At 39.5% G+C, this 15,210-nt stretch overlaps 1 protein-coding gene across 4 annotated transcripts in view; it reads left to right on the top strand.

The window, feature by feature from the left end:
* The window catches only part of phip (PHIP subunit of CUL4-Ring ligase complex), a 40,601-nt gene that overhangs the window by 22,028 nt on the left and 3,363 nt on the right, over positions 1 to 15,210 (top strand). Inside the window, exons 16-39 of one of the 4 annotated variants that reach the window (XM_028439374.1) lie at positions 276 to 404; positions 521 to 746; positions 1,119 to 1,268; positions 1,791 to 1,974; positions 2,074 to 2,176; positions 2,270 to 2,407; positions 4,858 to 4,955; positions 5,032 to 5,239; positions 5,412 to 5,522; positions 5,770 to 5,877; positions 7,430 to 7,554; positions 9,097 to 9,179; positions 9,265 to 9,376; positions 10,081 to 10,142; positions 10,235 to 10,408; positions 11,614 to 11,734; positions 11,806 to 11,931; positions 12,344 to 12,419; positions 12,528 to 12,587; positions 12,785 to 12,937; positions 13,358 to 13,510; positions 13,611 to 13,825; positions 14,236 to 14,480; positions 14,569 to 14,712. In XM_028439374.1, coding sequence (XP_028295175.1) covers positions 276 to 404; positions 521 to 746; positions 1,119 to 1,268; positions 1,791 to 1,974; positions 2,074 to 2,176; positions 2,270 to 2,407; positions 4,858 to 4,955; positions 5,032 to 5,239; positions 5,412 to 5,522; positions 5,770 to 5,877; positions 7,430 to 7,554; positions 9,097 to 9,179; positions 9,265 to 9,376; positions 10,081 to 10,142; positions 10,235 to 10,408; positions 11,614 to 11,734; positions 11,806 to 11,931; positions 12,344 to 12,419; positions 12,528 to 12,587; positions 12,785 to 12,937; positions 13,358 to 13,510; positions 13,611 to 13,825; positions 14,236 to 14,480; positions 14,569 to 14,712 — 3,304 coding nt within the window. Of the gene's footprint in view, positions 1 to 275; positions 405 to 520; positions 747 to 1,118; positions 1,269 to 1,790; positions 1,975 to 2,073; positions 2,177 to 2,269; positions 2,423 to 4,857; positions 4,956 to 5,031; positions 5,240 to 5,411; positions 5,523 to 5,769; positions 5,878 to 7,429; positions 7,555 to 9,096; positions 9,180 to 9,264; positions 9,377 to 10,080; positions 10,143 to 10,234; positions 10,409 to 11,613; positions 11,735 to 11,805; positions 11,932 to 12,343; positions 12,420 to 12,527; positions 12,588 to 12,784; positions 12,938 to 13,357; positions 13,511 to 13,610; positions 13,826 to 14,235; positions 14,481 to 14,568; positions 14,713 to 15,210 lie in introns of all 4 variants that reach the window. The other 3 variants (XM_028439373.1, XM_028439375.1, XM_028439376.1) reach the window with 3 other exon arrangements.

The following is a 15,210-nucleotide window of genomic DNA, read 5'->3' as shown; positions in this document are numbered from 1 at the left end:
ATCTGGTTCAAATAAAATGCAGTATAAAAATATCTGAGTTGTTGCATATTGTTACTTTGTGCATTAATACTGCCTACTCTGTATTTGTAACACTCTATGACAAACATGTTCAAAAACTCATTTTAGAGGGAAAAAAAAGTCTAATTTGTGATATAAAAATGAGTTCACGACAAGTAAAAGGTTGGTAACCACTGGTTTATGTTTTTTTATTTTTTTATAAAGCCTTTATCCTTACCCTGTTTGTTTGTTTGTTTGTTTGTTTGTTTTTTGGGTAGATTGAAGGCCAAGGGCATGGAGCATTATTTGACTGTAAATGCAGTCCAGATGGGCAACACTTCGCAGCCACTGATTCTCATGGTCACTTGCTCATCTTTGGTTTTGGCTCCAGCAGCAAATACGACAAGGTAAACCTCAACACACACGCACACACACACGCGCGCACACACACACACACACACACACACACACGTGTCAGAATGAACCTTTCGTCTCTATGTCGGGAACCCCTGATGTGCTCCAGATAGCAGACCAGATGTTCTTCCACACTGACTACCGGCCGCTGATCCGCGATGCCAACAATTATGTCCTGGATGAGCAGACACAGCAGGCCCCTCACCTAATGCCCCCTCCCTTCCTGGTGGATGTGGACGGGAACCCACACCCACCAAGATACCAGCGCCTGGTGCCTGGCAGGGAAGGCTTCAGGGATGAGCAGCTGATTCCTCAGATGGGGGTCACTTCCTCAGGTACAAACGCTGGAGTCACACCCACCATAATGTGTGGGTACGCTCAGATCAATTTTTTTTGCCTGAAGCTGATGCTGTCTCTTTGTGGCTCATCACAACTCAGTTGTCAGCCAATGAAAGAAACCTTTTGTCAATAAGATCACCTTTCTCACACAACCAGTTTTTATTTCCCCTTCAGATGGGCTTTATTGTGTTTACAACATTTTTCATTGAAACTGATTGAAATGATTTCTTTTAGAAAATACAGTTTTTACCGTAATCAACTGTTTATAAATGCAAAGAAATTAAGTTCAAGAATTACATTTACAAAAGTAGAGCACTAGCATTGTAATGTGTCATATCTAAGTTTCATTTCCCCCCCCACATGTTCAGGCCTGAACCAAGTGGTAAGTGAGCAGGTGGTGGATGGTTCGAGCCCTTTAGACACCATGATCCAAAGGCTGCAGCAGGCCCAGGACCAACGGCTTGGAGCAAACGATTCCAACGTTTCTGTGGCGGCTACGAACAGCCAGGCCAACAGAGGTGGGATTAAAGCACTGTTTATTTAAGGAAATCTAATTTGTTTCTCATCCATTTGTTTCCTTGTTAGGCTCAGTTATCCATGAAAATTATTGTTTTAATATTTTTGGTGTGGGTCTGAGCCTTTTTTCTGTCAGTAGAGCACCTGGTTTCAAATTTTTATTTCATATGGTAAAATGATCCTGAAGAGAACTGACAGCTAGTGGGAAAAGTTGATATGAAACATATTTTAATAATTGTAAACTTCACATGTGTAAGACATAACTTTAACATGGTTCCACAGATTTGTGTTTAAATATATTGTATAATTGAACAGTTTTTATAGAATTTCCATGACAATTACAATTACTAAGTCAATTATCTGAACTATCTTACAATTTCATTACAATTACAACAGCAACAGTTTTTTTTACAACTATAATTGACCCCAACCCTGGTGCAAACCAAAGATCGAAAGTCAAGTTCTTATTCTGTGAAAAATCTCACATTCCTTTATTCCCAATAAATATTTTTATTTTCCTTCAGCATCAGTCGGATCCCCCACAGAGGTCCACTCCCCTCCCAACGTAGGCCTGCGACGCAGTGGGCAAATTGAGGGCGTACGCCAAATGCACAGCAACGCCCCTCGTAGCCAGATGGCCACAGAAGGAGACCTGGTGGCCTGGAGTCGCAGAGTGCTGGTCCCAGAGCTGGAAGACGCCACTGTTAGGTAAACAATCACTCACCAATAATATCCTTTTAGAGATAGACACACAATTTGGGAGAAAACACAAAGATGTGTGAAAATATGTTTTTGTTTGTTTCGAAGGAGACAGGTAAACTGGCGTGAGGCTAAAGGAGAGGAGGAGATCAATATTTACCAGTCAGAACGCAGGAGGCGAACCATCCACTCTCTCCCCAAGGAGAGCAGGGTAACTAAATAAATCTCTGATTTACAACCAAATGAAATTATTTCTACAACGTTTGACCTCAGACACACTCACGTCTATTCTGTGATGTTCCAGGCTCATTCTACACCCGAGTGCTTGGTGGACGAGGCAAAGAGAAGTCAGGGAAACCACGGATATCAGACCCGCGCTGCCATGGAGGAGACGAGCCGTCAGAGTGCAGAGGCTGCTGATGACGATGACAGCACCTCTGAGGTAGATATTCAGATTGTGAGTATGATTTGGATTTAATGCATTGCCATTATTAAGTCGTGGTGCTATTCAGAAAGATTTGTATAGATAAATAATGGTATTGTTTGCAAATGAAGGGAAACGTGGCGTATCTGCTCTTTAGTTCCCTGTCAGTTGCAACTTTTCTACTAAAAGTGACGCGATAAAGCACTAACTAGATAAATTACTAAAGAGCTGTAGATACATCAGGTTTTTTGGAGCAAAAACAGAAATCAAGCTTGATGAATTTTTAAACAGGCCAAACTTAAATAAATATGAAATACATAAAAGATAAGCAATACTGTGAGTAAAAAAATATTGTAGACCTAGTTGGCAGCAGAACAATGTTTTTTTTGGATTGCGCCCGTGGCTCAGGTGGTAGTGGGTCGTCTTCTGATCGAGAGGTGGAGGTGTTCGATCCCAGTACCTGACTATGTGTCGAAGTGTCCTTGGGCAAGACACTGAACCCTAAGTTGCTCCCAGTGGTCGACAAGCACCTTGCATGGCAGTCCTGTCCCGCTGGTGTGTGAATGTGAGAGTGATTGGGTGAATGAGCTGATATGTAAAGCGCTTTGAGACTGCTTCAGTGTGGGGACAAAGCGCTATATAAAATCAAGTCCATTTACCATTTACCATTATTTTTTGCAACACTGTTTGTGAGAGAATATTCCCTTTGATGTTTGGGATAGTGTTCATCAGTTATTGCTCAAGTTATCAAAGTTATCACTTTGTGATGTTGTTACAAGAATTTGATGTTATGCTTATCCTAATATTTCACTTTTTACTTGTACTTGTATTTTGTGTATGACTTACTTGTACTTGTGTACAATTTCAGTCAAGTAACTGTACTTCTCCTTGAGTAGGATATATCGGTATTCGTTACACCTCTGTTTAGGAGTTAGACTGTTTACAGACAAATAAATTGATGAATAAATAAATGCAGGCAAAAACATAACCTCCTTAGTGGAGGCAATTACTGTCTATAATCCAGGTGAATGAGTCAAAGGCTTTTCTGATGTTTGGTCCTTGCTGACCTTCTGCTGTTCAGACTTGGACTGCCTGTTTGCTGGTCTGCGGCACAAATGAGTTTTTGCGTCTTTCACCACGTTAAAGGAGACATATCATGCTTTTAAATCCTTCCTTTTTACATATCAATCATACAGTTGTGGTCTATATAAAGCGGAACTGCAATGCTTGGGTCTGAATTCCTCATTATTATAGCTCCACAGGCCCCTTTTCTACCCCTTTTCTGATGTGCTTCTAAGAGCAACTCGTTTTGGTGCAGTCTCTTTAAATGCAAATGAGACACTTCATACCCCGCCCCCTCTCCAGGTTGCAGAGGTGACACTCGGTTCAACTCCACCCTGTTCGGCCATTTTTGTAGTTTGATAGAAGAGAGACGATTGTCTAGTGGTGCAGAAAATGTTTATTCACACGTTATTTACAAAATGTCAACAACGAAAGACTTGTCCATCCAGCCTTACATGTTCGAGCCAGAGTTGGACCTGGCGGAGCGAGATGAAAATTAAGATGATGAACCTTCAGAACCCTAACAAGTGAGCTAACACAAGCACTGAGCTAACGCTAGCGCCAAGCTAACGTCACGAAATGCATTTTAATACAGTCTTTTTGGAGACAAAAACAGCAAAATGAAATGTCTGATGAAAACTTTAGACTTAAATTAAATCACGTAGGCCATATCATCAAGGATTTAAAACGAGCAAAGAGTGCTAACATATGAAGACGCTGCAACTGCTAATGCTAACAAAACAATGACGTATTATCATCACACTTTTTAGCGTTATTTACAGCTTACCGAAGTGCTCTGTTCGTCGTCTCCAAAGATAGAAGGAATTGACCCCTCAATCAGACAAAGTCTTTCGGCAAATCCTTCTTTATACTGGCGAAGCAGTCATCCTTGAAGTGCTTCGCGCACACAAAAATGACCTTCCCTACAGATGTGGGTGCGTGAAAAATAAAACTCAACCAGGCACTTCGAAAAGGTTCTGATGCTGGGAGACGGTGTAATGAAGCGTGTGGGTTACTACATCCGACACCCGAACATTTAGACTTATCCTCTCGTAACTTCGGCATCCTTGAGCTTGGACTACAAAATAAAAGCGAGAAATAAAAATGGCGGATTGCTCAAAGTGTTGGACTTGGAGTCGATGTCCTAATTTGGCAGTTCCACTGCAAATACTGTGACGTTATTGTTCTAAAAACGTAATAGAATTACGAAAAATATGACCAAAACAGAATATAAAGATATCAACGGAGCACCTGAAGAGACTAATTTGAACTTTTCTATACTTCTAAACACTCGAAATATACAACAAAAGGCATTTAAGGGCTAAAAAAAAAAAGTGGATTTAGCATAATATGTCCCCTTTAAACTGTCAATGTGCCAAGATAACCAACAGAAAATGTGTTTGCAGGGGGAGGCAGATGTACGGCAAATAAATGGTCACTCCTCTGAGGATGAGAAAAATGAGGAGGAGAAGGAGCCGTGGCCAGATGATCACAGCAGTTCAAGGTAAAACACTATAGTCAATATGTAACAGGTACATGCATAGATAAGTAGCTTCATTGTTTTGTCATGTAATTTTCAGTGACTACTCCAGCGATTACTCTGACTGGACAGCAGATGCAGGGATCAACCTTGAACCACCTAAAAAGAGTGTTAAAATAAAGAAGAAGAGCAGCAGCTCTGAGGAAGACGGCGAGAAGAAGAGAGAGGGTAAGAAAGAACAGAAAAAGGACAAAGTGGACAAAGACGGTACTCAACCAAAGAAGAAGAAGCCAAAGGAGAAGAGGAAGGTTCGTTTTCAGTCCAAACAGTATAAAATATTTTGAATTATGTTTAAAATACACTAAATCCAGTGATTGTTTTGTCTTTTCTCTCATGACTTGAACCTTTACTAATCATTTAAATTGTGAAAGATTTACAGAACATAAACCAATGTTAATCTAGTTTTGATGTGCTACACAGAGGACTGAGCTCCAGGAACAAGGCCTCACTCTGGAGGAATGGCTTCCCGCTTCCTGGATCACAGACACGGTGCCCCGAAGGTGTCCTTACATTCCTCAGATGGGAGACGAGGTACACACCCTCTTTCTGTGGGATGGTACACACTAAAACACAGGCTCATGTTTGACACAGCAGGACTCACACACACACACACACACACACACACACACACACACACACACACACACACACACACACACACACACACACACACACACACACACACACACACACACACACACACACACACACACACACACACACAGGCATCACATTATCGATACAAATCCATCATCTGCCGTGTGTTTTGTGTCCAAAGGTGTACTACTTCAGGCAGGGCCATGAGGCGTATGTGGAGATGGCCAAACAAAAGAAGATTTACAGCATCAATCCTAAAAAGCAGCCCTGGCACAAGATGGAGCTACGGGTGAGAAAAAGATGGATTTCATGTTCTTTTACAAAAGACATCACCCCCGCACCCCCTCTCATGAGATTTAGTGTGTCTGCAGATTTCTGTCCACTAAGTTCCACATTTTGAACAACAATCGCTAACATTAAACAAGGGCTGGGCGGTATGAGCAAAAATGTACATCACAGTATTTTTCAAAATTCTTACGGTTTCACGGTATATGACGGTATTTTTTTTAATGCATAATCAGGTGTTCACAGCATTTTCTACTGGATGATAGAGGAGTTACTGCTGTAGATTGACTTAGGATGGTCTATTTTACTGTCATGATGAGTGACGCCGTCTGTTATTAAGGCATCCACACACGTAACACCCACTGGCTCTTTGTCCCACCAGCTTAGCTTTAGCATTAGCTTGATTTCTAGCTTTAAATACTGCATACTCAGTGGTGTAGTGTTTTCTTATGGTGAATAAGGTAGCGTTTTCTTTGCAGCTCCACCAGGACTTTTTTCCGCGTTACAGGAATTACAAATTGTGATGCCTTGCTCTATTTTTTTATGTATTACTGCTAACCTGCTAAGCTAACCGTGCCTCCATGAGCATAGACATTATATGCCGTATGTATATAATGTCTATGTCCGTGAGCGTTGTCATCCTGTTGCAGAGGCATATGCACACATGCAGCTTCAGAGCTTAAAATGTATTTCTTATCCATTTACACTGTAACTCACACCGTAACTCACACTGTTTACCTTCCTATTTAGAAGTGCAACCTATCGAAAGGGTCCTGACTGAAACGTGGCGCAGTGTAGCGTTCCGACTGTTGTGTAATCAAATACACCGGTACTGCGGTATATTAAAAATTCACATAATAACGAAAATATATAGCGGTATTTGGTATGAACCCTACATTCAACACAGTATTTACAGAGAAACTCTATTATATGGACAGAAAGATTTTCCTCTACGAATTTCAGTAATCTGATTACTCTGATTAATCTGATTAAGAATTTCCAATCCAGACTAATATGAGTCAGAAACTATTGTACAGACAGTATATTGAGCAGCTGCTGCCACTGTCCATTCAGCTTAAACTGAATGATATTTCTAGGTTACAATATTTATAGCTGCATGTAAGAATGTCTTATTTCAAAGCAGTGGCTGAAAGGACTTGCTCAACATTGGAAATTAGAGAAACCCCCCCCCCACACACACACAATCCTTTGAAGAAATGCAGAGTAATTACTTGGATGGAATTCACAGCTTTCATTCATTTTGGTTCTTTTCTCTGCTGCCTTCATCAGGGTTGCCCTGCACTGTGCAGTGTGCACGCATAGTACACCCTGTTCATGTAGCAGGTGCATTTCAAGGCAAAAGTGACCTCATTTTAACTAATAACTAATCTAAAGTAATCTCCTCTCCACAGACAATATTCGGAAAATCCTGCTTTATTTAATCCACATTCACATCATAAAACAATGGAACCTAAACGGTAGAAAGATTTCATTTTGTACATTAGTTAATTTTCTATTAATTTGATGTGTTTTTTTTTCCTTTTTGAGATGTTTAGGAGCAGGAATTGATGAAGATAGTTGGCATCAAATATGAAGTGGGTTTACCTACGTTGTGCTGTCTGAAGCTTTCTTTTCTGGACCCCGACTCTGGCAAACTGACCGGAGGATCCTTCTCCATGAAGTAAGCAGATCACCCATTAATGAAACCACAACATCGAGTAATAACGACTTATGGCCAAAATATAACATAGAGTAGGTCTATGATGATTTGAACACATTTTGCCCCCAACTGGAATCCTGGAGTAGTGACATGTTGAATATTTCACACCAACCACATGAGCATGTGTCTTTCATTAATCTTGACTTGCTTTAAACAATCATGAGTTGCAGAGAACTTTAAGGACTGGTTACAATTTTAACATTTAACCAGGAAAAAACTTCAGGTTCTGATTTAAACCATGACTTCCTCGCTGTAGAATGACCGACTAAGTCAGGGTTTTTTAACCGTGGGGTTGCCTTGAAATAAAATGGGGTCACCTGGAATGTCTAGTAATAATAATAGTATACAAAAAATTAAATGATTAAAATTAGATTTTTTAATTGTACAGTTAAAAGAAAAAAAATCAATAAAAATGTGGTCACAACAACAAAAATATTGGGAACCATTGCACTAAGTACTTTTTGCACTTCCTTTACATTCAAGGATTTTTATCATTCGTGCTAATGTGAACATCTACAGAAGGAAGTCATGTACCTGAGTCCAATCACAATTTATTGTTTGCACAGATTAATATTACATTTCAAGAATGTATATTAAGTAAATGCCCTAAGAAAGGCATGCAATCATTAAAGAAAATGTGTCCATTTTTGCTAGCTTGCCTGAGATTTATTTAGCTGTAGGTTAGGGCTGCTCAATTATAGAAAAAATAATAATTACAATTATCTCAGTCATAATTGGAAATTGCGATTATTCAAACGATTATTTGTCAACCAAAAATGTATTTATTTTTTGTTCAAAACAATGTCAAATATATTCTTCAAACATGAATACAATCCTTCAAACACTAAAATCAAGTATGTTCACTTTTGCACAAAACAAAAATATATATGAAAAAATATTATTTGAATGCAAATGAATAAAAAGATGCAAAGTATTTGTTTGAATATTATTCAAATATGTTCCCTTTTGTAAACAAATGCAGTGCACTTATAAATTGCCATAGAACTGAAGCATTTAAATGACAAAAAATAATTTCGAGGTTATGAATTCAAGTGTGTTCACTGTAGAAACATACTGTATGTCCACTTTTGTAAACAAATGCAATACTGCATTAGAAGTGTTTTTGTTAGAATTTGACTTTCCTTGCTTGTTTGCAAAGCGTTTTTGATGCCTTAGCAATAACAGGCTAGCTTTAGCTTTGAGAGGGGCGGGGTGGAGGAGCTTGCATGCGCGTGCATTAAACAACTCAAAGTTAGTATTAATAATCATTTTTTCTCGTGTGTCCCAAGCTTTATTCTTTGTAGATATCTTAAATTGTGAAAATTTGTTTTATTTAGCAAATGAAACATGTCAAATTATTTATTTATATATATATATATATATATATATAGCCGTACTGTAGGTGCCGTCGGAAGTAACAAGTTCCACCTTTGTCCTAAATTATAGCAATGGCCAAATGGCCACTGTTTAAATACTGACGTTCTACATCCTCCACTCTTACAGGTACCATGACATGCCTGACGTCATTGATTTCCTGGTGTTGAGGCAACAGTTTGACAATGCCAGAAGGAGGCAGTGGGGCATAGGTGAGACATAAAGCATTTACTATGTCCAGCTCCAGGTTTGGTGTTTATTTCATCTCTCACAAATTTTATGGGCTTTTTCTTGTAGGCGACAGGTTTCGATCAGTGATCGATGACGCCTGGTGGTTCGGGACCATCGAGAGCCAGGAGCCGTATCAGCTTCAGTACCCTGACAGCTTGTTCCAGTGCTTTAATGTCTGGTGAGAGCACAGGATTGCGTGTATCAGTTTTCATCATTCATCTGCTTTCAGTCAGAAATACCAGTAACACTTGAAGTTTTATACATAAGGCTGACATTACACTGTCATTATCTGTCATTAGCATGAATAAGGTGTCATGAAGGCTGTCATTCAGTGCTAAATTATGACACCTTTGGAGCTATGTTGGCATTTTTGGGTTAGGTGAAGGAATCTAGTGGGGTTAGGGTAAGGAATGACGCTTAATGACAGCCTTCATGACACTTTATAAATGCCAATGACAGGTGTCATGTACTAATAATGACAGTGTAATGCCAGCCTTTATGTATAAAACTTTAAGTAAAGTGTTACCAAAATACTTGAACCTACCTCAAAATTAGCAACTGATTGAACTAAATTAGTTGTAATGAATTTAGGTCAAAAGGTGCATTTTCACCAAATTATATTTGTTCAGTTTCCTCATAGTTTTAGTCGTCATGTCTCTGTTTGCATTAAGTCATTATTTTGGTGGTGTTGTTGTTGCCAAAATCCCACAAAATTGTGAATCTCTTATTGGTCATTTAAATAATGATAATATAGTTAAAATATGTGCCTTAAATATTACAGTTTGTCACAAACATTTGAATTACTTTATTTTTCTGAATGCAACATAATTCCAACATGGTTGACAATGCAGGCGATTGTTATCTCCTGTTTTTATTGTTCAGCTGGGATAATGGAGACACAGAGAAGATGAGTCCTTGGGATATGGAACCCATCCCAGATGATGGTAGGTGTCCACAATAAGTTCACACAATTATACACTTGTGGTAACTCCAATTAATGTTCAGTATTTAATGCTGTTGTTTTCTACTATCGCTGCTCCTGACTCCGCCGCAGCCACCTTCCCAGACGAGCTGGGCACCAGCGTCCCGCTGACACGGGACGAGCAGAAAGACCTGCTGTATGTCCCCATTGATGGAGAATGGGGCTGCCAAACACGAGCAGAGGAGTGCGATCGCATCATCAAAGCCATCGACCAGCTCTGCACCCTTGGTATGATGTCACTGAGATCCCGTAAAAAGATTTAAAGTTGAACCACATTGGAAACATTTCCAGGAAAAGATGAAGTCGCAGAATGATTCATTCCTAACATGACTCGGCTTTTCATGTTGTCGTCAATGGGTGCTGTGCTGCTGAAAGGAAAAAAACATCCAAACAAATTTGGGCAAATGTTGACGCTCACTTGAATACCTCCTTAGTGATGTAATGGTATAATGAGCCTTTGGCTGTGATGGCTATCCAACAGCTCCCTCTAGTGACTGGTTAGGAAAGAAATTTCTTCTCCATCTCTCTTTAAATCCCCTGCCAGGGTTCGGGTCAATTATAATTGTAGACGTGTAATTGATCATTAATTAAAATCATGACATAATTGATCATTAATTACTAATTAAAAAATATATTGCTGTTGTAATCTTAATTTAATTGTAATTGTGTTCAGATAATTAACTATGTAATTGTATCTCATGGAAATTATATAAACATTGTCAATTACAATTATTAATTAAGCACAAACCTGGGGAACAATGTTACACATACGTAGTGGACAATGATTAAAATATGTTTCATATCCCACTATTTCCCACTATTGAGGTTAATTTCACCATCTAAATCTTGGGTTATACTGACAGAAAAAAAGCCCAGACACCCACACCAAAAATATTAATATCAATATATTCATTCATTAGGAAGCTTAACAAGGTAACCAAGAGATGAAAAACAAATTAGATGATAGTACATATTTTTTAGTGTATTTTACAGCTGATTTAAGACATAGGTCAAACTGACCCGCTATCATAAGAGATGCTAACAGAAAGCTAACACAAGAGGAATGTCACATTTATTAAGTGTTATTTATTAAAGGCTCAGTAATTGTAAGTGAACTTTAGTAATTGAAAATGTAATTGTAATTGATGTTCAGGGGAAAATAATAATTGTAAGTGGAAAAAATGCCGGTCAATGTAATCATAATTGAGTTGTAATTGAACATGGATAATTGAAGACATAATTGTAATTGAAAAAATTTAATTGACCCCAGCCCTGTCTCCTACACTGTTTTTCACAAAAAGAACAAATTGCATTGATGTTTACTTTTCTTGGTGCCTCTTAATTATTGTGAGGATCCGCAGAATGACTGGAAAGGAAAAAGGAGGCGTTAAGATGAACTCCTGATGCTAATGGTCTTTTCTTGGTTTCCTCAGATGTTGCAGCACCATTCGCTTTCCCAGTTGATCTCCAAGCGTACCCCACATACTGTACAGTGGTGGCCTATGTAACTGACCTCAGCACCATACGCCAAAGGCTGGTGAACCGCTTCTACAGGTATGTCTGTGCGGGTCATCAAGGCCGATTCTTCACAGCTAAAACTTTAAACCGACTCTTTTTCCTTTCAGACGTCTTTCCTCTCTGATGTGGGAGGTTCGCTACATCGAACATAACGCACAAACCTTTAATGAGCCTGGATCGTTCATCGTCACTACCGCCAAGTTTGTCTCTGACCTCATGCTGCAGTTCATCAAGTGAGTGTTCATTGTATTGTCAATATAGTTCCAAGCATTATGGGGCTTTAAAGACCAATTGGTAGGAACAGGTGTAAATATACAGCATTTTCCTCTTAAAATAATTTTTTTTTTTTTAATGTTTTTAATTTTTTTAATAGAAGGATACAAATTCCTTGACTTTATTCTTTGTGTTTTTCCATCAAAATCTGAAAAAAACATTTTCATTAGCTTTTAGAGGAAATTAATCCACTGTTTTGAGCTACATCCCACATGCTCCAGTGATACTGCTTCAGATCAAATTCACTTACATCTGACACAAGTGAAAATAACAACTGCACTCAAGTACTTTTTTTAAATGATGCATGTTTATTTTTCTCATACTGAATGCTTTGTACTATTTCTATTTCTTTTTCCAATTGTTCTTCCACAGGGACCAAAGCCTCACAGACCTAATGCCACTCCACAAAACCATGAAGAAGGCAACTTTCTCTGATTCTTCAGATGAGGTGCATACAAATAATATGTAACACAGAATTTGGAGATACATGGAAAATCTGTTGGGAATATTTCATATACTCATACAAAAATGTATCACTTTTTTATTTTTTATTTAGGATGATGAAGAAGAGGATGAAGATACAAATACCCCTGGAACATCCACCCGTAATCATAAGGTAACCCATCTATCTGTGTCTGTAATTACATTTTTTGACTCTCATCTGATCTGAAATCGTTAACACTAAGTGTTAAGGCTTTGTGTTTGTTACCGGCAGCTAAACACACCGAGGTTATCACGAGTAGCCTCGGCCTATAAAGAGTTTTACTTTTCCAAATCTTGTAAGTCGTCCGTACCAATGTTTATTTTGTGCAGCGTCGCCCACCTGTTCAGCGCCAACTGAGAAACCGAGCGCACTCATATGACCCTCATGCTTGGAGGGGTCGCTGCAGGGAGTTACTGGATCTCATCTTTCAGTGTGAAGACTCTGAGCCCTTCAGAGAACCTGTGGACCTGCAAGAGTATCCGGTAACTTTTTTTAGAATAAATTGACTGGATAATGTTCCTGTAAAGCTAGCCTCTGAAGAAAAAAATAGTTTTTTTTCCCATCCAATGCTCAAAGTTGACACTATTTTTAGTTCTTGAATTTGTATTATTATTATTATTATTATTATTATTATTATTATTATTATTTTTTTTTTTTTTTAGGAGTTCCGTGTCTATTCTAAGAGATAGTTAAAGATGTTCTCTGTAATCTTTAGTAAGCAGCACCATAAACAGACCACATCACAATGGCATGAGTTGAATTTCATTAACCTTGTATTGGTTTTGTCAACCTTTAATAGTCAAACCACTTCTAATGTCGGCCACATTATCTTGAGTCTTTATTCTGCCTGAAAGCTTAACAAAAAAAATAAATCTGAAATCCCCCTATGCTTCTTTTTAAAGGACTATCTGCAAATAGTTGATTCCCCAATGGACTTCAGCACCGTTCTAAACACGCTGACGGAAGGAAAATACCAGTCTCCCATCGACCTCTGCAAAGACATCCGCCTCATTTTTAGTAATTCTAAAGCTTACACTCCCAGTAAGAAGTCACGGGTGAGAGCCTCTCACAAACATGCAAAGCAAAGCATAGCGTTTTGTTAAATTCTTCGCCTGTGCTTCATTTAAAAGGCTTTTTTGCTTTGTGTTCCCGCAGATCTACAGCATGAGTCTGAGGCTTTCCGCACTGTTTGAGGAGCACGTCAGCTCCATCCTGGCCGACTACAAAGCTATCCACGGCCTGACTGATAAACGGACCAAACACGGCACAGACAGACAGACGCGGCACACGTCAGACAAACAGACGCGGCACGCGATGAAGAGGAGGAGGAGGAGGAGTAGTGAGTCTCCACCAAGCAGCACTGCATCCAGGTACACGGTCATGTTTTAAAGTCAACCATTCCTGGACAGAATATGTATATAATACTTTTAAGATGACAAAAAACACAAACCTTACGCTAATTCAATACAAAGTTTTACACAGAACTTGCATTTCCCAACAGAAGTTGCAGAAAATGGGCTTCTCCCCAACAGATTTCTGATTCTTATTTACATGCCTTATGGTTGTGCTCCCCAGTACAGCGATTTTGGTTTCTAATTACTGAGAAGCTCTTCTCCATTTTGGAGTGCAGGATTCCTCTATCTCCAAATCTGTGTCTGATAGGAGACCTGACGATGCTTGATATTCCACTCAAAAAAAGTGCTTTTAACAAAACTGTTTCTTTGAACTTTTTAAATTCTGTTTGTATGAGATCTGATTATTCTTGTTGTTACTCCTTTAGCCCGGAGAGAAAGAGACGTGTGTCATCTCGTGTGACAGGAAAGCGCGAACCCTCACCGACGCCTTCACGGCCTTCGTCTCTGAGACAGAACGTTCCCCACAAACAAACGCCTCAGCTGCTCAACGGCAGGACAGACACTCCAGCTCCTGGACGCACACGCAGCAGCGCACGCCACTCCTCCATAAACTCACCACCATCTTCATCTGCTTCAAATACCATCAGCAACAGCACAGTGAGCCCAGCAGGTACGCTCACAGTCCATTTAATGCATTCAACAATATGGCAAAGAAGTCACTGATGACATCTCGCACGTTTTTCCTTTACTCTCTACAGACTCTGCTCGCTCACTGCGGGCACACAACTCTACGTCACTTTCAACTCCCACAGTTTCTGAAAAAGTAGCAACTCCCCAACCCACAGAAAATAGCGGCGGCAGCACTCGTCGCAAACTCAGGACGCCTGTACGGCTCACGCCTGGTAAGAGCAGTTTTTATTGTGCTGCAAAAAGCACGGTACACACATAAAGATAACCGGGCTGTTTTTGTCCTGATTTTCCTACTTCCCGACCAACGATGGTAAACACCAGATTATCGTATATTTTATAAGGGTACCCTATAACAGAGATGGGCAACTTCACAGCTGGTCAGAATTTAGGTTAATGAGCATTAACTCAGGAGTGAACCGGTATGTGCATTTAAGGCAACTCGAAACTCTGCGTTTTAGAGTTAACAATTTCGATCTCCGAGTTCAGCGGCAGCACATTGAAATATCTCAAGTATGGCCGACTGCTATAATTTTAGATTATTTTCACAACTTTACAGAGTAGGAGCTCCAATTTCAGGTGGCATTCCAAGTGGCGTTTTTTGTCGGTCAGAAAATTTGGAGTTCCGAGTTGCTTGGAATGTGGCATTAGGTCATGCTGTTAGATCTTGTTTGATCACGCAAGAATTTGGCTTCAGTGTAGGGCTGTAGTCA

Source organism: Gouania willdenowi, chromosome 24 (assembly GCF_900634775.1).
Source record: "Gouania willdenowi chromosome 24, fGouWil2.1, whole genome shotgun sequence".
NCBI classification, from domain to species: Eukaryota; Metazoa; Chordata; class Actinopteri; order Blenniiformes; family Gobiesocidae; genus Gouania; species Gouania willdenowi.
Note: the sequence above shows the minus strand (reverse complement) of the source record. Positions and strands in the feature narration are given on the sequence as shown.